A 12,318-nucleotide genomic window follows, 5' to 3' on the forward strand; every position below is an offset into this window, starting at 1 on the left:
TAAAAGGGGAAATAAAAATGAATAAGTATGATCTGGTAGCCATTGACACATATCTACAAGATGGCATGCATTCGGATCTTAATCTTGAAGGATATAAGACATTTAGAAAAGACATTGAACTAGGTAACGATGGAGGGCTGGCTCTGTTAGTTAATGATGTATTAGCACAATAGAGAAGATTGACCTAAATTCAAGAAACCAAGATACCAAGATGTTGAAATAGTTTGGGTTGAAATGAGAAACGTAAAAGGCTAGAAAACACTAGTGGAAGTGCCCAAACAATAATCATAAGACAGACAGCAGCATAAAGAAAGAAATAATGATAGCTTGTCACAAAGGGACAGTGAGAACCATGGGATATTTTAACCTCCATGTGGACTGGAAAAGTCAGATAGGCAAAGATAGCCTGAATGAATAGAATGGCTTTGCGATAGTTTCTTAGGATAGCACATTCTGGCTCTGATGAGAGATCTGGCATTGTGCAATGACATATGGTGAAATGATGACCTGAGAGTGAAAGTGCCACAAGGTAACAGTGATCACAATATTATTGAAATTTTACCCTCAGTGAGAGGAATGGGTTGGAAATTACTTTTAAAACTAAAATTTAAGCGTAGAAACACAGCATGCTAAAACAAATTGGCAAATTAGGTTAACAGAGATGCAGTGGCAAACATTCAAAGGATTATTTGAGAACACAGAGAATACGTACATTACAACAGGTTAAAAAAAAACTTCCAAGGGTTGGAAAGCAGAAAAATAGTACTAAGTAAATCGTTGAAGCTGCAGGTTGCTCAGGCCCTGATGGACTTCATCTTAGGATCTTAAAAAAGTGGCTACTGAAATAGATAATACATTGGTTTAATATTGTAAAAGCCTCTTGATTTGGAGATGGTCTCATTAGATTGGAAGATGCCAAAAATATATTAAAAATGGGGAGGGAAAGCCGGAAACTACAGTCCAATTCACTTAACATCAGACGTACAGAAAATGTCAGAATTAATATTAGTCATTGCTGGACACATGGATAAGTTCAAAGAATCAGCAGAATCAACATGGTTTTGTGAAAGGGAAATCATGTTTAGTCATTCTATTGGAGTTCTTCCATGATGTAATAGATGCAATGTGTAAAGGAGATTACTGTACTTGGATTTCCAGAAGACACTTGTTATGATGCCACATCAAGGATGACTACAGAACATAAAAATTCACACATAGAGGTAGCATTTTGGCAGAGAAAGTTTGGCTGGCTAACAGGAATCAGAAAGTAAACACGGGTTGGCAAGATGTAACAAATGGTGGTGTGTCATTCAGCACTGGGAACTCAACTGTTTACAATTTATATAATGACTTGAATGAGGAGATTGAAGATATGGTTACCAAAATTGCTGAGAGTACAAAGAGAGATCGGAAGTTAAATTGAAAAAAGGACATGAGGAGGCACAAAAAGTTATCGATAGGTAAAGGAGTTTAGCAGAAGAGACAGTTGAATGGGCAAAGATGTGGCAAATGGAGTATGATGTGAGAAAATGTGAAATTTTCCATTTTAAACCAGAAATATAAAAGAGCAAATTAAACAAATGCTGACAGACTGTACAGGAAATTGGATATCTTCGTGCATGAAAGTTATGCAGGTACAGTAAGTAATAAGGAAAACTAATAAAATATTATCATTTATTGTGAGGGAATCGAATACAAAAGGAGGTTATACTTCAGTTATTCAATGCACTGGTGAGATAACATCTGGAGTACTTTGTACAGTATTGGTCACTTTATTGAAGGAATACATTGGAGGTTATACTTCAGAGGGTGGTGTCTGAATTGGAGGCAGTTCAGAGAATGATTGCAAGACTAATAGCTGGAATGGATAGGTTGTCTTAGGAGAAAAGGTTGGACAGTTTAGGTTTGTATCTATGGAAGTTTAGAAGAATAAGAAGGGACTTGATTGAAACACCCTGAGAGTATTGATAGGATGGATGTCTCCTCCTATGGGAGAATTTAGTAATACAACTAAACACTTTAAAACTCAGAGTTGCCCATTTAAAACTAGTCAAATGCTTTCTCTCAGAGGGTCTGAGTCTTTGGAACTCTCTTCATAAAAGGTGGTGGGAGAATTGTCATAGAATCATTGAACTGTATAGCATGGAAACAGTCCCTTCGGATCAACTTGTCCATGTCGACCAGATATCCCACATAAGTCTAGTCCCATTTGCCAGCATTTGGCCCATCTCCCTCTAAACTCTGCCTATTCACGTACCCATTCAGAAACATTTTACATTTTGCAATCATATCAACCTCCATTCTGCCAATATGGCAGCTCATCCCAAATAAGCACCACTCTCTGCGTGAAAAAGTTGCCCCTTACGTCTCTTATAAATCTTTCCCTTCTCACCGTAAACCTATGTCTTCTAGTTTTGGACAAAATGACTTCAGCTACTTATCCTAACGATACCCCTCATTATTTTATAAACCTCTATAAAGTCACCCTTCAGCCTCCAATGCTCCAGGGAAAATAGCCCCAACTTATTCAGCCTCTCCCTGTGGTTCAAACCCTCCAACCCCAACAACACCCTTGTAAACCTTTTCTGAACCCTATCAAGTTTCACAACATTCTTCCTATAGCAGGGAGACCAGATTTGCACGCAGTATTCCAAAAGTGGCCTAACCAATTTCCTGTACAGCCGTAACATGACCTCCCATTCCCTATGCTTGATGCACTGACCATTAAAGGTAAGTACACCAAATGCCTTCTTTACTATCCTATCTAACTGTGACTCCAGTTTCGGAGAACTATGAACCTGCACTCGAAGGTCTCTGTTCAGGACTGGGCAGAGGTAAATAGATTTTCATTAACAAAGGTAAGAGTGAAATGTTATCAGGAGTAGGGGTTTGGAGGTTACAATCAGATCAGCCATGAACTTATTAATGGTGATGCAAACGTGAAGGATTGAACAGCCTAGACTGACTCCTAATTTGTTTGTATGTTTATTTGGATGTGCTATAGCTCTGAAAGTAGCTTTACAAATACAACTCAGTCTTTTTGATAATCAGGCTTTTCCTGAAAATCTTGATGAGTTCGGTTAAATGTTTTAGTAAAAAAAGCGATGGTACAATTACTTCCTGATAGGGTTTATTGAGAGCGCGGTGGTTATACATAGTCCAAGACTTTAATGTTTAATGTTTCACTTAGGTACACCATTCACTGCTATAACTAAACGGCTGGCACTCTGTCTCGGGAAATCATGATTGCAATGTTGACAATTGTTTACAGGAGAGAACAGCTTGGCAACAATGGTAATCACTATTAAAATCCATCAGTTATTCTCCCATTAAAAGAAACAGATCAGACACAGAGGCAACACAGAGCAATTGGTCTTGGTTCTGATATTTGGTTCAGTTTGAACTAAACTGATCCCCGGCCAACTGAATTCCAACTCAGACAGGAACCAAAAGCTTCAGACAGTTTGGCTGTAGCTAGCCTGCCAATTCAAATACCATTTCATCCTCTGTTTAGTATCTGCTGTGTCCCATTCCGGACTTTAATCTGTATGTAAGCAGGTAAAGTCAAACTGGCAGAGATAGCCAAGATGAAGAATTTAAAAAATATACTCAGAACAGTTTCCTAGATAAACATTTGGGATCTGCTATTGTGAAATAAGGCAGGTTATATAAAAGATCTTAAAGTAAATGATGCCCATGGGAACAGTGACAATAACAGGGTAGAATTTTCCATTAAGATCGAGAGAGAAAGTTTGGGTAGAAACAATCTGAATAAGGGTAATTACAAAAGAATGAGAGTAGAAGAGTTAGAGTGGACTGAGAAAGGAGCTTAGCAAAAAAGAAAGTTGAGCGGCAATAGCAAACATTTAAGGAAATAGCTTAAGGTGTTATTGACCAGACAAAACTCCTCAAATGTATTAAGAAAATAGTCTAGATCCTAATTTTTTAGAACATAGAACACTACAGCGCAGTACAGGCGCTTTGGCCCTTGCTGTTGCACTGACCTGTGAAACCAAACTGAAGCCCATCTAACCTACACTATTCCATTATCATCCATATGTTTATCCAATGACCATTTAAATGCCCATACACCTGGCAAGTCTACTGCTGTTGCATTCCACGCCCCTACTACTCTGAGTGAAGAGCCTACCTCTGACATCTGTCCTATATCTATCACCCCTCAATTTAAAGCTGTGTTCCCTCCTGCTAGCCATCTCCATCCAAGGAGAAAGGCTCTCACTGTCCACCCTTTCTAATCCTCTGATCATCTTGTATGTCTCTATTAGGTCACCTCTTAACCTTCTTCTCGCTAATGAAAACAGCCTCAAGTCCCTCCGCCTTTCCTCTTAAGGCCTCCCCTCCATACCAGGCCACATCTCGGTAAATGTCCTCTGCACACTTCCCAATGCCTCCACATCCTTCCTATAATGTGGCGACCAGAACAGTACGCAGTACTCCAAGTGTGGCAGTACCAGAGTTTTGTACAGCTATAACATGGCCTCATGGCTCCGACACTCAATCCCTCTACTAATAAAACTAAGACACTGTACGCCTTCTTAGCAATCCTATCAACCAGGGTGGCAACTTTCAGGGATCTATGTACATGGACACCAAGATCTCTCTGCTCATCCACACTATCAAGAATATCACCATTAGCCCAGTACTCTGTATCCTGTTACTCCTACCAAAGTGAATCACCTCACACTTTTCTGCATTAAACTCTATTTGCCACCTCTCAGCCCATCTCTGCAGCTTATCTATGTCCCTCTGTAACCTGCAACATCCTTCCGCCCTATCCATAACTGAACTGACTTTAGTGTCATCTGCAAATTTACTAACCCATCCTTCTACACCCTCATCCAGGTCATTTATAAAAATGACAACCATTTATTGTAAAGTTAAGTGTAAGGTGTTGCATTCCAGATGCAATTTGATTTGTCAAACTACTTGACTTTAACCAAACACATTTTATTTTTGCTGAAAACAACAATTGCTCGTGATCACAGCAGGTCAGACAGCATCCATGGAGAGACAGCAAGCTAATGTTTCAAGTACTACTGTTAAATTATAGACAAAATAAAAAATAAAAAATGCTTAACTCTAACTCTAATGAAATGCTTAACAAAATAATATATATATAAAACTACTACTAATTAACTGTTCCAATTAGTAACCTACCATAAACACATCCTTGGCAAAGGCATATTTAGTAAAATAGATTTGGCTCATATGCAATTCTAGCAGCATGACGAGAACCCCAACTTTTAACTGAACCAGAAAGAGGAATAAGAGCTTCCACATTCACATTCCACATAACAGCTTCAAGACCCAGCAACTGCTGAAAGCTAAAACTAAAAATCCCGATTCTGTGGGAGCTGCTTCTGTTGTTCCAACGTCTACACTATTGGACTAAAGCAGACTGCTCAATATCTTTGGCTTAACCTTTCTTCATTAAAGAACAGGACAAAATACACCTCTTACAGGCATCGTATGGTCATACCTTCCCCTTTTAAAAAAATGAACCATCAAAATGCAAAATAAAAACCGAAAGAACTGCAGATGCTGTAAACCAGGAAGAAAAACAAATTTGCTGGGAAAGCTCGGCAGGTCTGGCAGCATCTGTGAAGGGAAAAACAGAGTTAATTTTTCCTCAGTTCTTACGTTAACTCTGTCTTTTCCTTCACAGATGCTGCCAGGCCTGCTGAGCTTTTCCAGCAAATTTGTTTTTCTTCCATCAGTATGCAAAGATGGCTTCATTTTTAAACACCGTTAGCTTTACGCTATTAATGCACTACAATACTTATACATCACACTAATTCTAAGCATGCAAACAATCACCATTACAGTCCATTTAGTCAGTTTTCTCCTGTCACTGAATGCCTCCATCTTCTCAAAACTCGCTAGCCTCCATCTTCCTTCATCAAAGTAACAATAACGCGTCAGCAATTACATTCTCTCATCCTACCATGTGTATAAGTTTCAAATTGAATGGCTGCAATAATAAGCTCCATCTAAACAATCTGGAATTTTTATCCTTAATTTTTTACCAGAAGCTTTTAAGTGGTCATGATCAGTAAGTCTAATTATCTTAGACCCATTACTGGCAATATAAATGTGGAAATGTTGCAATGCAAACACTAAACTCAAGGTCTCCTTCTCAATTGTGGAATATTTTTATTTATGATTAATCAGTTTTCTCGAAAAAATACACAACAGGTCTTTGTATCTTTTTGTGGTCTTCTAGGAAGAATTCAACACTGACACCGACATCATTTGCACTGATAGTCACTTGGAATAGCTTTGCACAATCGGGTATGTCTAACACTGGGGCAGTGGTCAACGCAGCTTTCCAGCTGTGAAATTCCTCCGTTCACTGAAATTTTCTGCACTCCTTCAACCAAACAGTCAGTGGAGCGACCACACTTCTACAATTCAGTACAAATGTCTGATAAAAACCACTCTATCCCAGGAATGTTGTACTTTCCTTTTCATCGATGGTATGGGAAACTCCCCAAAAGTCCTTGTTTTTCATATTACTTGGGGCCATCAGTCCAAGTCCAGTAACATGGCCCAGGAACATGACTTAGGCTTTAGAAAAATCACTCTTAGCCACATTTATCACCAAGCCCATCTCCCAAAGTTGACTGAGCAATTTGGATTGATGCTTCAAATTTTCCTTCTTCTTCTGATTAAAATCACCGTTTCGTCAATGTAAACCACAAAACTGGGTAATCCCAAAATTACTTCATTGGTTGGTCTTTGATATGTGGCCGGAGCATTTTTCATACCAAATGGCATGATTTTACACTGGTACAAGTCTATTCAGCGTCATGAAAGCTAAAATTTCCTTCGCTCTTTCACATCAGTATCCTCTGAGTAAGTCCAAATTATAAATATAGGTTACATGTCCTACCTCGTCAATGCAGACTTCCAAATGTAGAAGTAGGATATAAATCAGAACTTGTAACTGCATTGAATTGTTGGGTACCATCTGGTTTTGATACCATTACTTTGGGTGTGCTCCATTCTTTGCAACTCACTTCAATGGAATTGTCTTTGAGCGTACATTCAATCTCATTTTGAACCTGTGCCAAATTTAGAGAGTAAGCCCTATAATGCTGAGGTTTAATCAGAACATCATTTCCTACACCTACATCATTATATCAGTAATTAGTAATTAGATTAGTACTTCATCTTCAAGATGCTAACATTGTGGATTTGGAAAGAGCTGTCTAGGGATCGTTAATGGTTTTTGCAGTGCATCCTTTGGGTGGTCACTCTGCTAGGTGGTCTATATAGAAAATCCAGCCAACAGAATGATGAATAGGGTCAATTTTGTCATTCCAGTAATAACAACTCCTTAAGGAAAACACAGTAAGATGATAGTAGTCTGCAGAATCTTCCCAAGTACATGATGTGGAGGTGCCAGCATTGGACTGGGGTGGACAAGATCAAAAATCACAACACTGCGTTATAGTCCAACAGGTTTATTTGAAGACACAAACTTTTGGAATCTCATTTCTTCAGTGTCAGTGAGAGAGGTGACATCAGACACAGAATTTATAAGCAAACAGTCAAAGGGTCATATAACTGATGTGGTATTAAACAATTAAATGTTAAATCTTTAATCAGTTAGAAAGGATTAATATGCAATTGCAATATTGCAATTCAAGGATTAATACTTGGACTTTCAGAAAGCTTTTGACAAAGTTCCACAAAGGAGATTAATGTGCAAGGGAAAAGTGTGGGGGATTGGGAGAAGTGTATTGAGATGGATAGGAAACTGGTTGGCACAGAACGGACAAAGAGTAGGAATTAATGGTCATTTACAAATTGGCAGGCAGTAGCTAGGGGGGTGCCATAGGGATCAGTGCTGGGACCCTAACTATTCACAATATATACTGATTTGGATGATGGAACAAAATATCACATCTCCAAGTTTGGAGATGATACCAAGTTGGAATGGGGGGGTGAGGGGGGTGAACTGCGACAAGGATGCAGATATACTTCAGCATGATCTCAACAGGTTGGGTGAATGGGCACATAAATGGTAAAAGCAGTATAATTTGGATAAATCTGAGGTTATTCACTTTGGAAGCAAAAACAAGAAGGCAGATTACTACCTGAATGGCTGTAAATTGGGAGAGAGCAGTGTGCAGCGGTTCTGGGTGTCCTTGTGCACCAGTCGCTGAAGGTAAGCATGCAGGTGCAGCAGGCGGTAAAGAAGGCAAATGGTATGTTAGCCTTCATTGTGAGAAGTTTCCAGTACAGGAACAGGGATGTGTTGTTGCAGTTGTACAGAGCCTTGGTGAGACCACACCTGGAATATTATGATGAAGGGTCTAGGCCCGAAACGTCAGCTTTTGTGCTCCTGAGATGTTGCTTGGCCTGCTGTGTTCATCCAGCTCCACATTTTGTTATCCTGAATTCTCCAGCATCTGCAGTTCCCATTATCCTTGGAATATTACGTGCAGTTTTGGTCTGCTTTTCCGAGGAAGGATGCTCTTGCTCTCGAGAGAGTGCAGCAAAGGTTTACCAGGCTGATTCCAGAGATATTGACTAGGTTCGGATTGTTTTTGCTGGAGTTCAGACGAATGAGGGGTGATCTCATAGACTTATGAAATTCTAACAGGACGAGACAGGGCAGATGCAGGGAGGATGTTCCTGATGGTGGGTGTGTCTAAAACCAGTGATCACAGGTTGAGGATTTGGTGTAGGCGATTTAGGACGCACATGAGGAGACATTTCTTCACCCAAAGAGTGGTGAGCCTATCAAATTCATTATCACAGGAAGTAGTTGATAGCAAAACATTGTATGTTTTCAAGTGGTGACTAGATACAGCACTTGGGGCAAATGGGATCAAATGTTACAGGGAAAGAGCAGGATTAGGCTATTGAGTTGGACAGTCAGCCATGATCTTGAAGAACGGTGGAGCAGGCTCAAAGGGTGGAATGGCCACCTTCTGCTCCTATCTTCTATGTTTCTATGTAAATTCCCAAGTTTCTTTCAAGTCACTGCTCTGAGAATAACTAAAGATTTTATCTTTGCCCTCAGTATACCAGAGGTGGCATCCAAGGGTAGACAATGCATTTTACATGAGAGGCCTCATTTAGAATCTGGCTGTGTATCAAATTGGACTGATTTTATTTCCAAAGTAAGAATTTATAAAAGGCCACATTGACTACCTACAAACGTGTGAGCTATTTGAACAAAATAGAGTTACAAAGCAAATTCACCCCATAGATTTGTATGTGAGGGAAAGAGAGAGAAAGGGACAGCATGTGTCTGTATTCTATTACATTCCTGACTTACCTTCCAGATACTCAATAGGCTTTAAGAAGTTAGGGTGTAAGTTATTCACCACAGGTTTCCTAGCCTCTGAGCTGTTCCTATAGCCACATATAGCTAGTCCAGTTCACCTTCTGCTCAATGGAACCCCTACGATGTTGATATTGGGGTATTTAGTGACGTTGATGCCAATGACTCTCATTGGATGATTGTTACATTCTCTCTTTTAAATTGCTTATTGCCTTGCAGTTGTATAGTGTGAATGTTTATCAACCAATATTTTGTGTTATCCAGATCTTGCTACATTTTGATATGGACTACTTCAATATCTAAGGTACCTCTTTCAAATTAAGATCCGTTGAGAGCTTAAAAGAAACAACCTCTCACAGTCAGCAGTACCAGTGGGTACCAAATGTGGGCTTTCTTCTTCAGCTCACAGTAGATAGTGAGGCCACGAATCTTAAAAGAGCCGCTCCGATTTTTACTTAGGAGAATGCTCAGCAAAGTGGTGTTGATGAACAAGGCAGAGTGGAAGAGTTAAAAATTCAATTACTTGACAAAACAATGAGGGCATCGATGATTAATAATGATGTGTACCAATGCTGCATGGGATCATGAGGAACAAGCGTGGAAGAGGGTGAAGAACAGATTGTGAAATACTGATACACTCTCCATCTTGACAGAGGTGCACAGCAGAGAAATTTTCAGACTACTGACACGAATTTCCTTTCTTCCTTTTCAGGAGATGGAGAATCATAACAGCAATACAGAGCCTACCAGTAACTTAACAGTACTCCTCCACCAGCACCAACAATGTGGTGCCAATAAGCAAGCTCACAATGTCTTCCAAAGGAATGGTCAAAGAGCGAGGACCATTGAAGTTTACCAACACGAGGTGCATTTCACAGGAATTAGACATTCGAAAGCGCAGGTCAGGAGAAGAATGAGAACTGAAAACACCCAGAGATACTCAAGTTTATGCTCCAACTCAAGACAGAAAACCAAAGGTCAAATGACACTAAGCACAAGATGACGAAGGCGAGGTCAACGCTCGTTTCCGGTCCAGGAGCATCACGCTGAGCCTGGCTGACGCTATTCCGGTACGTGCCTCGGACACGGAACGCCCAGTGCGTGCGCAGGCGCAGTATGCGGGAGCGGCCTGTCGCAGTGCGCACGCGCAGTGGTCCCGGGCCTAGGCGACAGCCACACGCTGGCGACGGACAGGCCCAGCCCCAGACTGAAAGTCAGAGCAAGGCCAACGTCGCGCTGACATGGAGGCTATCGCCAAGTACGACTTCAAGGCCACAGCAGACGATGAGCTAAGCTTTAAGAGGGAAGATATACTGAAGGTGAGGCCGCCGCGATGAGATCGCGGCTAAAGCCGGATTCAGGAGCGGAGGAGGAAGCGTCACGGAGCGAGACTATGGAAGAGGAGAGGGAGGGGGAGAGGGAGGAGAGGGAGGGGGAGAGGGAGGAGAGGGAGGGGGAGAGGGAGGAGAGGGAGAGAGGAGAGGGAGAGAGTGAGAGAGCGAGTCGTTGGGGGGGGGGGGGAGTGGGGGGCGAAGGTGAAGAGAGCTGGTTGAAAGAGAAAGATGCATGACGGGGTAAAAGAAGACAACACGGGGAGGTAGAAAAGAGAGTGTGACCGGGGCAGGGAGGAGAGGGGGATCGAGGGAGGGAGGGAGGGAGAGAGAGAAGGAGAGGGGGATCGAGGGAGGGAGGGAGAGAGAGAAGGAGAGAGGGGATCGAGGGAGAGAGAGGAGGAGAGGGGGGATCGGGGGAGGGAGGGAGAGAGAGGAGGAGAGGGGGGATCGGGGGAGGGAGGGAGGGAGAGAGAGAAGGAGAGAGGGGATCGAGGGAGAGAGAGAGAGGAGGAGAGGGGGGATCGGGGGAGGGAGGGAGAGAGAGAGAGGAGGAGAGGGGGGATCGGGGGAGGGAGGGAGAGAGAGAGAGGAGGAGAGGGGGGATCGGGGGAGGGAGGGAGAGAGAGGAGGAGAGGGGGGATCGGGGGAGGGAGGGAGAGAGAGAGAGGAGGAGAGGGGGGATCGGGGGAGGGAGGGAGAGAGAGAGAGGAGGAGAGGGGGGATCGGGGGAGGGAGGGAGAGAGAGAGAGGAGGAGAGGGGGGATCGGGGGAGGGAGGGAGAGAGAGAGAGGAGGAGAGGGGGGATCGGGGGAGGGAGGGAGAGAGAGAGAGGAGGAGAGGGGGGATCGGGGGAGGGAGGGAGAGAGAGAGAGGAGGAGAGGGGGGATCGGGGGAGGGAGGGAGAGAGAGAGAGGAGGAGAGGGGGGATCGGGGGAGGGAGGGAGAGAGAGAGAGGAGGAGAGGGGGGATCGGGGGAGGGAGGGAGAGAGAGGAGGAGAGGGGGGATCGGGGGAGGGAGGGAGAGAGAGAGAGGAGGAGAGGGGGGATCGGGGGAGGGAGGGAGAGAGAGAGAGGAGGAGAGGGGGGATCGGGGGAGGGAGGGAGAGAGAGAGAGGAGGAGAGGGGGGATCGGGGGAGGGAGGGAGAGAGAGAGAGGAGGAGAGGGGGGATCGGGGGAGGGAGGGAGAGAGAGAGAGGAGGAGAGGGGGGATCGGGGGAGGGAGGGAGAGAGAGAGAGGAGGAGAGGGGGGATCGGGGGAGGGAGAGAGAGAGAGGAGGAGAGGGGGGATCGGGGGAGGGAGGGAGAGAGAGGAGGAGAGGGGGGATCGGGGGAGGGAGGGAGAGAGAGAAGGAGAGAGGGGATCGAGGGAGAGAGAGAAGGAGAGGGGGGATCGAGGGAGGGAGAGAGAGAAGGAGAAGGGGGATCGGGGGAGGGAGGGAGAAGGGGGATCGGGGGAGGGATTGAGAGAGAGAAGGAGAGGGGGGATCGGGGGAGGGAGAGAGAGAAGGAGAGGGGGGGATCGCGGGAGGGAGGGAGAGAGAGAAGGAGAGGGGGATCAAGGGAGGGAGAGAGAGGAGGAGAGGGGGGATCGGGGGAGGGAGGGAGAGAGAGGAGGAGAGGGGGGATCGGGGGAGGGAGAGAGAGAAGGAGAGGGGGGATCGGGG

At 43.9% G+C, this 12,318-nt stretch overlaps 1 protein-coding gene across 1 annotated transcript in view; it reads left to right on the forward strand.

Moving 5' to 3' along the window:
- The first annotated feature begins 10,434 nt into the window (after positions 1–10,434).
- Positions 10,435–12,318, forward strand: part of LOC125463607 (growth factor receptor-bound protein 2) — a 178,581-nt gene continuing 176,697 nt past the window's right edge. Inside the window, exon 1 of the mRNA XM_048555089.2 lies at positions 10,435–10,638. Coding sequence (XP_048411046.1) covers positions 10,561–10,638 — 78 coding nt within the window. The 5' untranslated portion in view covers positions 10,435–10,560. The remainder of the gene's footprint in view (positions 10,639–12,318) is intronic.

The sequence above is a fragment of the Stegostoma tigrinum genome, chromosome 22, assembly GCF_030684315.1.
Source record: "Stegostoma tigrinum isolate sSteTig4 chromosome 22, sSteTig4.hap1, whole genome shotgun sequence".
Lineage (NCBI taxonomy): Eukaryota > Metazoa > Chordata > Chondrichthyes > Orectolobiformes > Stegostomatidae > Stegostoma > Stegostoma tigrinum.